The 17594-nt window shown below is 40.4% G+C and overlaps 1 protein-coding gene across 11 annotated transcripts in view; it reads left to right on the top strand.

The window, feature by feature from the left end:
* MITF (melanocyte inducing transcription factor) overlaps nucleotides 1-17594 on the top strand; it is a 218820-nt gene that overhangs the window by 176216 nt on the left and 25010 nt on the right. For 9 of the 11 annotated variants that reach the window (XM_047746960.1, XM_047746951.1, XM_047746950.1 and 6 more), the window contains exons 3-5: nucleotides 10452-10679; nucleotides 11753-11836; nucleotides 13995-14090. In XM_047746960.1, the coding sequence (XP_047602916.1) occupies nucleotides 10452-10679; nucleotides 11753-11836; nucleotides 13995-14090 (408 nt within the window). The remainder of the gene's footprint in view (nucleotides 1-10451; nucleotides 10680-11752; nucleotides 11837-13994; nucleotides 14091-17594) is intronic. The other 2 variants (XM_047746984.1, XM_047746979.1) reach the window with 1 other exon arrangement.

Below are 17594 nucleotides of genomic sequence, written 5' to 3'. Positions count from 1 at the left end.
ATTTAGTTTTTGTTCAATTTGTGGATTTTTAAAAAAGATTTTATTTATTTATTTGACAGAGACACAGCGAGAGAAGGAGCACAAGCAGGGGGAATGGGAGAGGGAGAAACAGACTTCCCACCGAGCAGAGAGCCCAATGTGGGGTTCGATCCCAGGACCCTGGGATTATGACCTGAGCCAAAGGCATACACTTAATGATGGAGCCACCCAGGCACCCCTAGATTTTTTTAAATTACACAATTGATGCCCCATAGATTATAGAAGATGGGGGAACACCCCTATAAATTAACAGCCCCCTATAATTGCATCATCCCAGAATAGTCATGGTTAAGGTCACTGAATGATTGGTAATTGGTCTTTTTTTGCCTATGCTGGTATATAAGTAACATTTTTAAGCCAGTTTAGGATCACAGGGTATCTAGTGTTTCTAAGTTGCTTTGGATTTCTGTGTACATTCTGAACATTCCTGCTGATTAAATCGTGTCGTAAGATATGGTTTTTAATGACTGTATTGTATCCATCTACATGCAGTGGTTCTCGACTGGGGGCAGTTTTGCTCCCCTAAGGATGTTTGGAATGTCTGGAGGCATTTTTGGTTGTCACAATGGGTGTTGCAATGAAGACACTATTGGCATGTTATTGGGGAGAGGCCAAGGATGCTGCTGACTGTCCTATGGTTTGTAGGACAGCCCCATAACGGGAAAGTATCTGACCCCAGGGCCAACTGGCCAAGGTTGGGGGAACTCTGAACTTACGTGGCCATCTTGTAATTAATTTAACCCATTGCCTGCTGTTAGATTTTTGTTTCCATTTTGTTGTTGTTGTTAAAGATTTAAGATTGGCAAACTTTCTGTAAAGGGGGGACATGAGGTCTATTGCTCAAGTCTGCTCTAGGACTGTTCTAGCTTGAAAGCCATCACAGACTACATGCAAACAAATGGACATGGCCGTATCCTCATAAACTACTATGGAACCCAGCCATGGGCTTTAGGGTAGTAATTGGACCATTCTCTTAATGCTCTGATGGACATCCTTGTACTTAAACCTTTTCCTGTATCTTTTCCTTAGAAAGGTGTTTGATTGTTTAATTGTTGAATGGGCGTGCATGTATCTTCAGGAAGTTTACAACTGTTTATTTTATGTATTCAGGTTATACCAATTTATTTTATATTCTCTCCTCTATCACATAAGACTGTTCCTTTAATGTGGCTTTGTAAGCATATGTATGCTACCCATTCTGTCAGACTTGGAACGACCCTTGGAATGGGAAGTGTTTAAAGGATAAGCAGGGTTTGCAGTTCAGTTGCCTTCAGGAGTCAGGGAGATTGGTGAGTGGAGGACACAACTGTTACTGTGGCCACAGGGAGTGGTATAACGCAGGAAAAATGAAGAGTAAGTGGCCCATCCAAAGAGGGAAGCTGCTGTTCCACTCTGTCCATTGGTGGCCCACTAGACTGTGCTTTAGTGTTGCTAGATCTTCTGATTTATCCAGAGAAACCAGAATTCCAAAATTTGGTGTGAAAATTCCCAGTTTTTAATTAAATACTGAGATAATTGTAAGCCACACCTGTGAACTGTGCCCATGGACCACGTGCTTGGGGACCTCTACTTTAACTGTGACTAATGGTGTGCCATGGTTTAGACATGGAGGCAAATCTCTAGGCTCCTGGCCATGTGTCCTACACCCTCAGGACCCTAAGCCTTGTAGATGAAAGCTCTAAGAATTGACAGTCTTTGGGAAGACCCTAAAGAGAAAAGTCTCCTTTATCTCTCTGAGTAGGGAGGCCGGCTATGAATCACTGCCTAGCCTGCGTACTTAGTTCCTCCAGAGCTTCCTGAATTAGTCAGGAAGAGAGGGCATTTGTCACTTCTCCATTTCCTCAGAACATTTCTAGAGGCTCTCAGAATCCTAGCCTTCAACCCTGCACAGTCTGACTCCTTGTCTATAGCTTTTCTTCTCCCCCACATTCATGCCCTTCAGCCACAGTCGCTCCGTTCATTCACTGATTGACCAAATTCTTGCTGAGTGCCTACTATGTGCCAAGCCATGTTCTGTACACAGGAGAGCAGGTTATATGGCGATCAGGAGCCCTGGCAGGGAATGGGTTGGGATTTTGAATAAACTCTTAGAATGGTTGTGGGAGATAAAATCAGACAGGTCATGATCCCAGGGTGAAGGGAGAAGTAGGCAAAGAGGGCAGGGTCTTTAGACTTTGATGTGCAGAGGAATCTACCCAGATCGCTTGTTAAAACATGGATTTCTGGTTCCCACCCAAAGAGTTTCATTCATTAGGTCTGGGGTGAGGCCTGAGGCTCTGTTTCTAACAAGTATGAGGGGTGGCACTGGTTTAGGGACTTAATAGCCATTGTAAGTACTTTTTTTTTTAAGTTTTCCCTCAGAGATCAATAGGGAACCATTACAGAGGGTTTTTTCCCCCCAGAATGCTGATATGATCTGACATATTTTACAAGGATCACTCTTTTGATGTGTTGAAATAAACTGCAAGAGGGCACAGACAAAAGCCAGTAGAAGAGTCCAGTGACTTTCAGTAATCCACGTGAGAAATGATGATGGCATGGATCAGATGGTAACGTAGAGGTGGTGAAAATCTGTTAAATTCTGGATATATTCTGAAGTTTTTTGATGCAGTAGATAGAGGGTGTGAAGAAGAAAAAAAAAAGAGTCAAAGATGACCAATTTTTGAATGAGCAGCTAGATCCAACCATATGAGGACCACTTTTTTGATCTACAAGAAAAAAAAAAAAGGTGATTTCCTGTGTAGATGGAGTTGCCATCTACTGAGATGGGGAAGATGGTGGAGGAGCTGGTTTGGAGGGGATGATGACCATGTAAAGGTCAGGATGCCTGCAGTGCTCCAAATGGTGCTGTGGTCTAGGCAGGTAAAAGTGAATCCGGAGTTTGGAGATACCCGAACCGAGCGTTGAAATCCCTGAGATTAGCTCTCTGGGGCTGTGTGCGTCCAAAGAGAAAATGAAGCTCTGAGCCTTGGGACACTCTGAGATTTAAGAGCAGAAGAGAGAACTAGCCAAGGAGACTGAGAAGGAATGATGAAAGAGGTAAGAGGAGAACGAGGTGCTTGTGTTAAATTGGAAGCCGGGAGAGGACTGTGTAGTAGGAGCCTTCTTGCTGTTCCTGGAGCAGGTGAGCTTTGTTCATACCTGAGGACTGTTGCAGTTTGCTGGGATGGTCCTCCCACCGACCTGCCCGGCCCGTCTCCTCCCCACCTTCTGGCCTGTGCTTACCTGTCCCCTTCTCTGTAGGACCTTCCCTGAGGAACAGCCTGGGTAAGATGAGGGCAGTTGTCTGGCGTCTGGTTGGTACTTAGGCAATATTTATTGAATGCATTATGAACATATCACTTTTTGCGGAGAAGTCCAGGTGAGGACGTATTACAGCACTGCGCTCAAGGTATAGAGTGGTCCATGGACCAGTAGGGTGGGCATCCCCTGGGAACTTATTATAGATGCAGGATCTCGGGTCCCACCCCAGACCTACAGAATCACACTGCATTTAACAAGATCCCAGGTGATTTATATACACATTAAGGTTGCACTCAAACCTATATTTAGTTCTTGATTTCTATGGTATGAAGGCAGTTGGGTATAGGCTCAGATAGCAGTGACTCAAAGTAAGAGTTTCAAACTATCAAAATGAGATTTCTTTTTAGTTGCTTCTGATTCAATCAGTTATCATATGATTTAAAACAAAAAAAAAAACTTCATGAAGAAGCTTTCAAGAAATCTTTGTGGTTATCCAAGTGATTTCTTCATTTTGTTTTTAAATGACCTAAACTTGGAGCGAATATAAAATGCACAGTGTCTGGTACAGGGTAGAGAATTTTGAGTGAATGAACGCTAATTCTTTTAAATATATGTTTTAAAATTTTGCTGTTTATTATGACATATACATGCACAATGACTGATATAACCTTCAGAGTATAGGACCTGTAAATGCGTAGTTTTCTATTAAAGTGAGTAAAGCATTACATTTATTGGGTTTTGCTGCTTCTCTCATAGGAGTTTGATTCTGAAAGTGGTGTTTTTTATTCTGGGATTATAAATACTCTCCAGGCAGACAGCTACCACTCTTAAATCTCATATTTCTATTTGGATGAGATAACACTTGATGTTCTTTTTATACTCAGACCTTTGGTTTATTTTAGTCTGGGAGAGGAAAGATCATGTATATGGTAGAAATTTACTTACAATAATACTCTCTTTTTCCTAAGGCTACTAAATATTGTTAGCCAGGAACCCAAAGCATACCCACCTTGTGGTTTATATTTATAATAAGCACACTGTTTTATAGGTCATCAGCTAAGGATAAAAGAGCTGTTAGGAATTTTTGGTAAAGCTGATCTGGTTTATTCTATTAACACATCATAATTTTAGAAAACTGGATTTGCCATCCTCTCCTTCTGTACACATTTATAACTCATATCTCTGAATTCAGAAGCCTAATGATCCTACAAAGTGATATGATAGGAAATTGTATGAAAGGATACAGACCAAAGAAATGGTATACAAATTTATATATATTTGTGTGTGCACACATAGAGTATGTGACTATACCTCTGGATTTACATAGTTTTATCTTTTCCCCTTAACTAAGTTAAAGCCCTAGATCAAAATCCATCAGTGACCAAGGGCGACACTATAGTTTGCCACTGGGACAGAATGATGAAGACCTTGGTTTGATTTCCAACCCTGCACGTCTTTGAACTCTCTTTTCAGATTTTCTGTGTATCTTTAAAACAAGGATGATTTAAGCATATCCTGGGTTCCTACATGGCTGCTTGTCCATTTTAGACAACTTTTGGTGAAACAACTACAAAATTGTATCTCCATACACTATTTCTCCTTAGAAAAGGCACCTCATCATTTCCTTCTTAAAACTTATATTTAATAAGAAAGCTGAACTCCAGTTAGGTAAGACTTCCTTATAGAGCAGAGGTTGGCCTTTTCTGCAAAAATCTAGGTAGGAGGTTTTCAGGCTCCGGAAGCCAGACAGGCTGTACCCATCTCTGCCCTGCAGCGAGAAAGCAGCCCTGGGCCATATGTAAATGAATGGGCATGCCTGTGTGCCAAGAAAACGTTATGTATGGCCACTGAAATTTGGATTTCCCATAATTCTCATGTATCATGAACTTTTCTCCTTCTGATTCTTTTCCAACCACTAAAAAATATAAAATGTATCCTTAGTTTATGGGCCGTACGAAAATAAGGAGCGGGCCCAGTTGGGCTGATGGGCAGACCCCCATGCTAGGGAGAGGGTCTTGGGCTCATCAGGCCTTGATCCCCTGTACGTCTCCTTTATGTGAGTCTTCTTTAGTTTTGCTTTTTGTTTGCATCCGATATTTTTATCCTTTTAGGTCAGGATTCATATCCTCACTCTTACTTTCTCTTAAGGACACCTTTATATAGTCTGTACAGAAAAACATGACTAAGTGTCTGAAAACATGTGTTTTGAGCTTGAGGTTTCTGTAGTGGTAACATTACAGTTGTGGAACTGAAAAGAGCCTTGCAGCTGTCAAATGTGACCCTGGACAAGACTTGGCCCAAGTCATTTTTAAAAGCTAGCTTTCTCTGTTTTACCATGTTTTTCAGGGATGGTGATTGCATAACTGACCATCTCTATAAATTGTCATTTAAAAAAAACAGTATCAAAGACTGGTAGTGGGAGGCAGTCAGTAGTGGATAGCAATTGAGTGAATTATAATCTCTTTAAGATTCCTGAACCTTATTGAGCAACGGGACACATCATCTCCCTAAACCTTAAATGAGAAATCTGAACTTTCCATTGACGTGTTAAAAAAGAATAATAAATTTGTGAGCTAAAAGAGTTACGGGAATCTTCCCTCAGTTTTATTTACATTCTGGTTTCCAAATAGAAGGAATAGAAGAACGTGGACCTTAAGATGGGACTTTCCCCCCTGTGGTGAATTCTTTTGTCACTGAAGATGGTAGTATTTCTAGGCACCATCTCACACTGATGTGCTTCCGGATCTCTTTCGAATGAAACTGATGGAAAATAACCTGTCATTGTCACCCGGGAAGTGGCACAGCTAGTGTGACAGAAGGTGATCCATTCCACTTCTCTGGGTATCAGTTCAGGATCTGAATGAAGGAAGGGAAAGGCACGAAAAGATAGTAGCAGTGACAAGGACAAAGAGTTTCACAGCCTTTGGAGTTTTGCACTACAACGAAACAGCTAACGTACTTGATTTATACGAAATATCCCTTTTATCAACAAAATAGTATCTCTTGAAGGAGTCAGAAGTGCTCTAGCTTTATTTTGTTGACTGTGCTTCAAGGGCCCAGCAATACCTAACTTTGCTCTCCGAATTCATTAAGTCAAGTAGTTAGTTTGAAGCTCAACCCCATGCCGAAATTCTCAGGAAATCATTCAGATGTTTAATGTTACATATATGTTTTCCTTTGTATGCTCGCTTGCTTGGCTATTTAGAAACTAACACAGGGGAAGTCACTAACTAAAAAGCTATGGTGTAGGATGGTTGAAGACAAAAGATCTTATTTATATGGCTTTTAAAATTGTCATAGGACTTTAGAGCCTCATAATATTGCTGTGAGGAAGGTAGAGGGTTGAGTGCCTTCCTCTAGTGTCTTCTAGCCAAGGGAGGCAAGATACACAAGTTGTGTCACACCCCACTGCTGCACAGTGGTGACTAGCATGGCTAGAATGGGGAGGTGATAAGGTTCTAGATTCGCTGTTCTCAAAGTCAGAGAGCCTGGAGGGTCTCCCAGGACCCTTTGCAAGTGCTTCTGCCAGGTCAAAACTATTTTCTTAATAATACAGAGTGCTTCTTTTCCTTCTTTCATGCTCATCTTGTGACTTTACAGAAGAGTTTTACGAAGACTTCACGAGTGTTAAAATGTCATTCTTCTGATGGCCAGTGGAATGTATGCTTGTGTACATTTTTAAAACTTGCTTCTCTAGTTCATAAAATGGTAACCACTGATGGATATAACTTACAGAGACAATCTAAACTTGAAGGGCTGAAAAATGGTTTTAAAACCAAACCAAACAAATGAAAAAAAGTTTGAGAACTACTGTTTTTCAGATATATTGGTAAGCCTGTCAGAAGTGTGATTTCATTTAATGCTGTAATACCTCCATGATGCAGGCCCAGTTACCATCCCTCTTGAGCATGGGAGAAGATGAAAGCCTGGAGGAGTTAGTGACTTGCAAAGGGTCACTTTAACAGTGAAGATGCAAAGTCTTAATTAGAATACTAGTTTTGAATCCTTAAGTCTTCTGCTGAGTGTGCTCTCAGGCATGCTGACTGTCAGGGGGGCGCCAGGAAATGCCTGGATGTAGGCAGTAACTTGCCCCCTCAGAACCTGCCCCCCCCCCATCCTGCCTCAGGGAATGTAGATGGGGGATTATCCGCAAGGACGGTGTGAAGTGGAGACCACATTCTGGCTTATGGACTGAGTCCAGCCCACAGGTATGTGTGCCTTGTCCCATGCAGGATGAGAAGTCAAACAGTTGGGCATCAGGTTTTGTTTTGTTTTGTTTTTTTCATCTAGGAGACTTAACTGAAAAAAGTTTTCTTTGCCAGCTGAATGTCGAAACTGGAAGGTCTAGACTGGGGTGGTATACCCATATGGGCACAATCAGCTGCAGCTTATGTCAGCTCTTTTCTTTTAGACGTGTGTGTCCTAGTTTGCCACAGACCTCACCACCCCCTATTATCTCGAGCTCACCTTCCTCCTTGCTGTTACCTGTTTTCACTGTTTGGGTTGGAAACAGCTGGAGATGTTCTACCTCCTATATAGTGTTGGTAGCCAAACTGTACCTAGCTTATTTGAAAACTAAAAAGACACTGGCAGAAAGGGACAAAATACATTCCACTCTGATTACCGCAACCTACATATAGTAAAGAGCCCACTGTCAACGCTGAACACAGAGCAGGTTCTTCCTTCCATACTGAAGCATCAAATTTTAATTCATTAAAGAATAAGGATCTGCCAGTGAATTAACATTTATTTTTAAATGTGTAGCCCTTTCTTTTTTTAGTGTAATAGTGAAATAAGCACATTACACCCATTGCCCTCATTTTGGGTTTATTTTAGTAATGTCTGTTGTCCTCATCATTATCGTGTCTGGACCCTTTCATACACTTAAAATGTCTCTCTGAACCTCTGTGTGCATGTTAGATCAGTCATTTGAAACAATTTAAGATTGGCAACGTAAAGGACTTCATTTTTCCTGGGCATTTGGATCAAATTACTGAATTTCAAAATTTTTGTCCTTAAGATATCTCCCTATTTCAGCAGTGAATATCGATCATTTACCCTAACTTTTACATATATACTCATTTGCCTTTTTCTTCTTTTGTCTCACACCAGACTGCAAGTTTCATAAAGCTGTCAGGTCTGTTTGTGCACAATGTCTATTCCGTGTCTTGCTTGGCATTCAGCACATAGTAACAGTAAATAATGGAACAAGTAAATGCGTAAATAAATATACATCAGTTGTGCATATGATAACTCTTACTTTTCTCTATCCCTAAGAATTATAATAAAAGATTTTTAGTAAAGTTTTCATGCTTCCCAACTTGGTTAAATTGGGGAGACATTTATTTCTTATTCTCCGCATAAATACACATCCAGTCCTATACGTGTGTGCGTGTGTGTTTCTTGTTCTGTTTAGAATACTTTCCCTTTTTTCTGACGTGAGGTCAATAGGGAAGTTACATTTCCATGCAGCTAAGAATAAGATGCTCACTGAAACCAGGGTACAGGATGAGGCCATTGAACTTGAAAGTGCAGCACAGAGACTCCTCCATAGACACTCTCCCTGCAGTTGGCAGTTACCGTTATGTGGCCATTAGAAAAGTCTCAAGTGTAACAGTAGCTTTTAGGCGGTGTCTTCTCCAAAGGGGGCATCTAGCTCTTAACCTATTGCTGAAAGAGAAATACCATTGTCTATTAATACTACTGGAACTAAAGATGAATAGTGAATTGGCCTTGATCTGACAGTGAGTTTGACTTTGATAGCTCATCACTTAAAAAGGTTCTTTTATATTTATGAAAAAAGCATGACGTCAAGCCAGGGGGGAAAATTGATACCAATATTGAAGACCAAACTCGTAGGGCTTCCAAAAGAAGAAAAAAAAAAAAAAAGCCCCTTGTGCGAATGGGTTTTTTTTTACATGCATAACTAATTAGCTTAGGTTATTATAAGCAGGGCTGCTGTGATAAAGTTTCCGGTGGTGTCTCGGGATACCTTGTTTATAGTGCCTTCTCTATGCCAGTCAGTCTTCGAACTGGAATTACAGAAAGTAAAGGGAGTGAATAGTCTACCGTTTCTCTTGTTGGACTGGGGCCACCTAAAACGTTGTTATGCTGGAAATGCTAGAATACAATCACTATCAGGTGAGCTTTATTCTTATTCATATGTAGTGTCTGAAATGTAATGCAGTAAATTGAGTAATTTGCCTTTTCATGTTATTGTACTCTTTCCAATAAGTGCAGGTCTGCTAGTTTAATGCTGTTTACTGTTTGATACCGTAAGAGGTAATTCAATGTGGTTTTGAACAAAGTAAATATTAGTAGGGTATTTTTTTTCCCCTAGTGCCTGGCTGTGCTCTCTCCATCAGCTCCTGTTCAGAGCTCATAAGATTAAATTGTGTTTATCAAGGAAAAAGTGACTTTAAATTGAGTATTATTGATTTTTTTAAAAAAGCATTTTTAATTCTGTATTAGTTTTTCTAAGAAAGGAGGAAAAAGATCCTGGTGGCTTCACAGTCATGCCTTGAAAAACACATACATGTAAGTGTGAGGCATTTTGAAAGAAACTGCTTCCCATAAATTGCTTTTTATGTTGAGTTCAAGATCTTAATTAAAATGTTGAATAATCATGTCCAAATGAAAGTGGGAGGAATTAATCTACAACTAGTTGATTTAATCATCAGAATGTTTCTGTTTATTTTCTACAACCGTTTACAGCTGGCTCTTAAGGAGGTTTGTTTTTGTTGTTTTTAAACAGAAAGCTGTTCTGTTTGCCAAGGAAAGTAAAATAAATTGTTAGGCTCCTTTTTCTAGATTGTCCTTCTGATCTCAGTAAACCCTGACAGTCGTGTTGGGGAAAGTGTTGCCCTCCAGATGGTTGTGAATTTTAAATTATTGGACGTGAGCAAAAAGGGCAAAAGGTTTCAAAGAGATGTGCAGCTAATTAGCAGGGGAACTAAAACAGGGCAAAGTATTACCCCAAATCCTGAGTGTTAGCCTTTAAACTTCAGTAATATCAAAATCCATTAGCACAGTGCCTGGTACATAACAGGGGCTTAATAATTTATTCTGTTGGTGGACTTGGCCAGTCTCATGTTTGTGCGTGAGAAAAGAGCCGACCGAAACTCACAAATAACGGCGCTGTCTTCTCTTCCCTCCGTGGCTATGTTCAGGTGCAGACCCACCTCGAAAACCCCACCAAGTACCACATACAGCAAGCCCAAAGGCAGCAGGTAAAGCAGTACCTTTCTACCACTTTAGCAAATAAACATGCCAACCAAGTCCTGAGCTTGCCATGTCCAAACCAGCCTGGCGATCATGTCATGCCACCAGTGCCGGGGAGCAGCGCACCCAACAGCCCCATGGCTATGCTCACACTTAACTCCAACTGTGAAAAAGAGGTAATTCATGTCTCCTCCCCTCTCCTGTCTTCTTACACTAAATGAATGTCTGTTGGCTATTATTCCCACACTTGACTGTGGACTCTAGTCTGTCTGCGGGGCCACATGCACCAGCCTTTGTCCCACATTCTGCCGTGTGGCCACCGCGCTCCAGCCTCTTCACGCCATCACCGGGTCCTGTTGGGTTGTGCCTCAGGTTGGGACACCTGGGCACTCCAGAGTGGGACGTGGAGGCGAGGAGGACACTTTCTCCCCCACCCCCCCCCACCCTGTTTCCGCTCCGTGAGCCGAGCGCTCTCTTCTCTTCAATGCCTTTCCATTTACAAAGCCGGAAAAACGCAGAGAGAGGAGAAGGCAAGGTGGAGAAGGAAAAGCAAAAATAGAAAAGGTGTGGGACAGGCGGTTTAGAAGTTCCGCTTGTTGTGAATGTCTGGAATATTATTTTTATTTCTCTCTGAGTTGAAGTAAAAAAAAAAAAAGCACAGCATGTGCGTGGATGGATTTGAGTAATGTAGCGCATGAGAATTTAACAGAAAATCTAAGGTTTTAATTGCTAGATAAATTCCGTTTCGTAATAAGATTGCCGCTGCCGTGAAACCTGCTTTTGTAAAGGCCGGATTGGAGACGAGATTCAAACACACCTCAAGCTAATTGTTGCATCAAAATTGGAAGCCTAAAAATACCTGAGGGGAAGAGTTGTAACTTAATGCCCGTCATTTCCAAATTATAAGATGATAAGCCTCATTTTAATGGAGTTTTACTGTACTCTGAAATGTTCATGGGATTTCAGAGGTGACTCCTCTGAAGTTGCTGAGTTTTAATTTCCAGAGGGACTAAGTCTTTTCCCCTGTGCCCAAACCAACTGTCTTATTTTTCTCTGTCCATAATTGTCATCTCTCAAGCTGATCTGGTGGAAGTTCTTTCTGCGCTATTTTATTTCTCGGTCAGATTCCACTTTGTTTGAAAGCTTATTAGTCCACCTTGTTGCCGTGCCATCAGCCTCGTGTGAACATGTCATTGAAAAGTCTTTTGCCAATCCAAGTCATGGGCTGATTTTGCTTGTGTTTTTGCAGGGATTTTATAAGTTTGAAGAGCAAAACAGGGCGGAAAGCGAATGCCCAAGTATGAACACGCATTCACGAGCATCGTGCATGCAGGTACTGAATGACCCGGCAGCCCAAGGATGTCACACTTTGTAGTGAGAATCTATATTTGTGGCTCATCACACCTTCCTGATGACTCAAGGGTTTCGTTCCCCTCGTTGATTTTTTTTTTTAAATAAAGCTATGAACAGGACCATTTTCTTCATAGTGTCTCATGATGAAATAACTCAGGGAAATTAAACTTAAAATGCACTTTCCCTAAGTTGCTTCAAGTCATTTAAAAGTACTTGAAATACATAAATTTTGGTACATATAATAATGCTGTACTTCATTTAGATATCATGAATGTGTTACACAAATTTGTAAGGTAGCAACTTCAAAAGGCTCTTAGTAAAACCACGATATGCATGTGATTGTGTGTGTGTATGTGTGAGAAACAGAGAGAAAGAGAGAGCTCTAAATATTGTTTTATGAAATGGAATCTCAGGAAACACGCATTTCAAACTTTATTAATTTAGTAATACTTCATGGATTTTTCCCAAGTGATGAGAGATTCTTCTATGACAGCCTATTAAATAGATTTAAATAAATAATGCTACATTTATTAACATAGTTATGTATTTTAAAATAAGTGTCTAGATGTATAAGAGAAAGAAGAGTAAGCACTGAAAAATTCTTTTTGTTTTTTGCTTTTCTATATTTCTTGTTATTAATTTGCATTAGTGGTTCTTTTTTATAAGAAAAAGAAATTATTTTAAAAAACAATCACACCAAGCCCACTAAATTTATTTCCCTAAAAAAATTTACAAGGAAAGAGGACTTGATCATAAGTACTCTGACCCATTTGCCTGTTCAACTCAATTAGAAAATCATCTCTTGAAACCAAACAAACAAAACTGGTGTATCTAGAAATGAAACTTAATAAACCACTGGCATTAATCAAAACTGACCTGCAATTACTCTTCTTAAGGGGGTCACTTAATGACCCTCATTTTTTGTGGATGTTTAGCCATAGCACTCTGAACACTTTATTTGGTTTATCCTGAAATCTCACAAGAATCCAGTAAGGCAATGAGTATTATTAACCCCATATTCCATATTGGCCCCGTTGAGGCTCTTTAAAATTGAGGGCTTTGCCCCTAATACACAAAGTGGGAGAATGAGGATTCCAAGCCCTGTGGCACTGGAGCCTGTCCCCTTTAATTGAAAATGGTAAAAACATGTAAAGGAGCATTCCTCTGAGTTTTGAGATTTCATTGTGTACTTGTGAAGCACTATTTAGATCTGTGCGTGCATGCGTGTACACACACACACACACACACACACACTAGCCAGCTCAAATACATCAGGTGTTTACAAAGAAATGTTTTCACAGCCTTGTCTTTGCAACTGCTGCAATGCACATGTAATCACTGTTGTTTATTATCATAACTGATGTTTTGGTACTTCAGGAATAAAATTGATCTAGTGGGAATGTCAGCTCCATGACTGTAATGATAACCTCGTCCTGCTGTACTCCTCTGGGAGTACCGAGCACACTGGCAGCTGTACAAGGAGAAACTTATTTTACAAGTCATTGCAGGATCAGTGCAGGGTTAGCCAGCAGCCCGAGAGCCGCAGTGCCCCCTATGTGCCTAAGAGAGTGAAGGTCTAAACTATCAGCTGGATTGTCTTACTGAAGGGAGGGTCTACAAAGGCCATGGGGTATAGTCTTGAGAGAAAAAAAAAGAGAAATGGCAGCCATCGTTCAAGATAAGGTTTCCTGGTTCACCTTTCCTGTTTGGGGAAGGCAGTTAAGCATAGCACTTGAGAGCATGGGTTCAAGTTGTGGCTCTAACCCTCTTCCGTGTATGACTTTGGGCAAGATGCTTCTCATTTACGTCACTTGGCAAATTGATTTACTAACAGTACCTGCACTGATAGAGGTATTCTGAGGGGAGAATAATTTAACCTATCCAAAGCCCTAAATCCAGTGCCAGGCACCTAGTAATCCCTCACTAAGTGCTGGTTGCAGATGGCATCCTTATCCCCTGTTAGTGTCCGTGACCTAACAGTAATGTTCATATTTGGGAAGAAGAGGGAGGTAATTTCTTAGCATCTAACTGAAGAGCATTAGTGCTTAGGATAAGAAAAGACCATGGGTCTCTCTTTGGGTGGCTTTGCACAGTGTTTGCTTTTATTGATCTCTCTTACATTGCCCTTTTTCCTACAGATGGATGATGTAATCGATGACATCATTAGCCTAGAATCAAGTTATAATGAAGAAATCCTGGGATTGATGGATCCTGCTTTGCAAATGGCAAATACGGTATTGGTGATTTTTTTTTTCTTAAGAAAATCTTGAGATATTTCCAGATATTTCCTTTTCCTGATCTCTTAGGTTATTTCCTCAAGTGACTGATTGAGAAACTTATTAAGAATATAACAGAGAATTCTGTCAGGATTGCAAATGAGTGACTTTGACATCAGAAATTGAGAATTTCTCATGGGTTTATTGGTAACCCCATGATAAAGCTCTACATTCCCTGGAGTCCAAGTCCACTTTCAATAGGACATTAGGCCTTCCAATTCCCCCTGACATCTAATGCCCAACTTAGTACACTGCCCCCCAGGGAAATATTATGGATAGTACTATTTACACTAGCATTCTAGTTGGCCTGAAAAATGAGTGCAGTTTTTAAAATGGCAGTATCTTACTATTCACGAGTAATAGAGTGACTGATATTCGATTTGCCTTTCTTCAATAGCAAAATTTATTCTGATTTTGGTTAATAAATCAGTGGTTTATTAAACTTATTTCTCTCTGTCATTAGGAATCTTGCCCCTACTGGGTTTTTCTCTTTTTTTCATTCCTTACAATGAATGGTGTCTTATGTTTCCATTTTACCAAAGTCTTATTGTAGATCTTATTTAGTCCTTGTAATAAGTCTCCGAATCTAGTCCTTGCAGTAATTCTGTGAGTCAAGTTGGGGTGGTATCATTGTCCTCATTTTTAGGATTAAGAAAGGTCAGCTGGTCTTGCACAGGATTATGTAGCTTCGATGTGTCAGAGTTAGGACTTCTCAGTAGGCTTTGAATACCTTGTCCAGTCTTTTCCTCTCTTCTATGAGAGCAATGCCATGAGACTGTCATAGCCTTTAATAACCTGTATTGCAAAGATTGACTCCCACAGGGGAGATGGGGTGAAGGTGAGTTGTTCTTCAGTGGGTATAGAGTTTGGTATTTGCAAGATGAAAAAATTCTGGAGATTTGTTTCACAACAGTGTGCATAGACTTAATGCTACTAAACCGTACAGTTCAAAATGGTTAAGACGCTAAATTTTATGTCATATGTGTTTTTACCACAATAGAAAATTTTTTAAAGAATAAATTCACATGACAAATTCTCTCAGCCAGGGAATATGATATCCCTTACTTATTTACACCAAAATTCTTAGTGAACTTAAAGTCTGATAGGTAGTACTTTCTTTTTTTCCATCTTGGTCCAGTTCTTTCAGTTCATTTACCTGAAGGGTAAGGAGGACCCTTAAAACTCCAAAGTCTTTTCTAGGATCTTTAGTTTCTGTCAACTTCCTGCCCATTTAAATTTACCCTCCGATTTTGAAAGAACTGGATGTTCCGCCATCTTGACAGATGTTTCCATGTCAGACTCTCCCCACCTTCTTTGAGCCCTTGGTTTGCTTCTGTAGAACCCTCCTGCTTCCAACTTTGTGCCTCTTGTGAGGCAGACTGTACTTGTCAGCGGTCAGAATCCTAGGACCAGCATGAGGAAGATACTTGGGAGAGCTTGCACTGTGAAATTTGTAAGTATACCCAGAAACGTGGGTATATTTACGGTGTTTTCAGTGCCCTAGCAGCAATCGTTAGCAATGGCCCAGTCATCCCAAATGAACTTTGCTGCATGAAGGTAGTCATTTTGCCAGTGGTGTCGGGTGGTATCTAGGTACGTTAGGAGGACAATAAAGTTAATATGATTTTTTATAAATGATCTTTAAAATTTTCTCCAATGGTGAGGACCTTGGAAGTCGTCTGAGCCAGTCAAGTACTTAGTGCCTTAGTATCCTCATGCATATCTTCTGTGCACCATCCCCATACACAGAAAAACTAGACCTCCATCTTCTGGAAAGCCTCCAATGGAGGATATGCACTAACTCACAAGACAGGCTGGAAAGCACAGAGGTTAGAAATTGGAGATGTGAGGGGCGCCTGGGTGGCTAAGTGGGTTAAGCCTCTGCCTTCGGCTCAGGTCATGATCTCAGGGTCCTGGGATCGAGTCCCGCATCGGGCTCTCTGCTTGGCAGGGAGCCTGCTTTCTCCTCTCTCTCTCTGCCTGCCTGTCTACCTACTTGTGATCTCTCTCTGTCAAATAAATAAATAAAATCTAAAAAAAAAAAAAAAAAAGAAATTGGAGATGTGAGAGTGTATCTCAGTTCTTCTCTAAAGTCTGCCATTCCCCGTGTGGTCTAGCATGTTACTTAGCTTCTTAAAGTTCTGCATTTCTCCATCTCTGAAATTGGACTGATAATTGTACCTACCTCCCATGGTCATCTCATAAACTATAGCATTTAGCATCGGAAACCTAAGCTATACTCAACAATATCTCAATTCAGTATAATTCCTTACAACAGCAAATAATTTTGACAGTATTTTATTCAGGTGATAGTCCTGAGCATCTGTAATGTGTCCAACTCTACTTCAGAATAACAATATACGTAATAATCCAGATATTACTTATAGTGTGTCTCTCTGTGAATTCCAAACATGGGTCAGATTGCCCTCATGGAGAACTTGTCCTCATGACAACCCTTCTGAAGACAGTTCTCAAGACCCCCACTTGCTTCTCTCCTTTAGACTAAACACCCATGTCTTCTCCTCAGTCATTCTACATTAGAATGGAAATCTGACTGCTTCTAAGCTAACATTAGGATTTAATTAGTATTTATTAAATGACCTAATATGTCACCAGCCCTAGACGAGGTGCTGTAGGTGAAGATGAGTAGGGAGTGCTTCCTGTTCTCAGGGGGCTTACAGTCTGGGAAGGGGAGACCCTGTTAGACCTTGAATGGAGAAGGATAATTCTGGGGCAGAAGGACCATGTTAAGGGTGTTCTTAGGTAGAAAAGATCTGCTGGGCAGAGTTGAATTAATTGCCAGCTGGGGAGGAGTAACCCGTAGCCACCCTCAGATATCACTGATTGTCCAGGCATTCATTACTTTTTTATATTTCCACCTGAAAAAGTCTAGGTGTAGCCCCATCAGAGCCAGCCCATGACAAAGCCGTTTTAGCATTTTGCTATTAGAGAAGACCCAGTATACAATAGAGGTCAGGATCACAGACTAAGTCAGATAGCTGAATTCAGTGCCTGCTGTTGATTAAGCTGTTTGACCTCTTTGCCTCACTTTCTTTGTCTGGTAAATGGGAATAATAATAGCATCTAAAACTATAGGATGCATATGAAAATTATAAGCACTAATCTACAAAAAGCAATTAGAAGAATCTTGGTTCTGATGTGTTCTTACTAAATGTTAATTACTAGCTCTTATTCTTGATACATCTGGGTTTGGATTGTCAAAATAAATAACAAAGCTACCAACAACTCACTAACATTTTGATTTTCTTCCCCCCCAGTCGCGTTTAAACTTAATGTTCTTCATGTTGGGTGTTTTTCCCCTTTTATCTGATTCTTTGATATGCTTTATTTCAAGTTAACTTCCTAAAAAAAAAATTAAAGTGGAGGGAGCACTTAGAGAGGAAACTATCCTAAGGGAATTGGAGTCTAGAAATAACTATTCTGAGAACACAAGGGCCCTCT

The sequence above is a fragment of the Lutra lutra genome, chromosome 1 (assembly GCF_902655055.1).
Source record: "Lutra lutra chromosome 1, mLutLut1.2, whole genome shotgun sequence".
NCBI classification, from domain to species: domain Eukaryota; kingdom Metazoa; phylum Chordata; class Mammalia; order Carnivora; family Mustelidae; genus Lutra; species Lutra lutra.
This window is presented reverse-complemented; position numbering and strand designations above follow the sequence as displayed.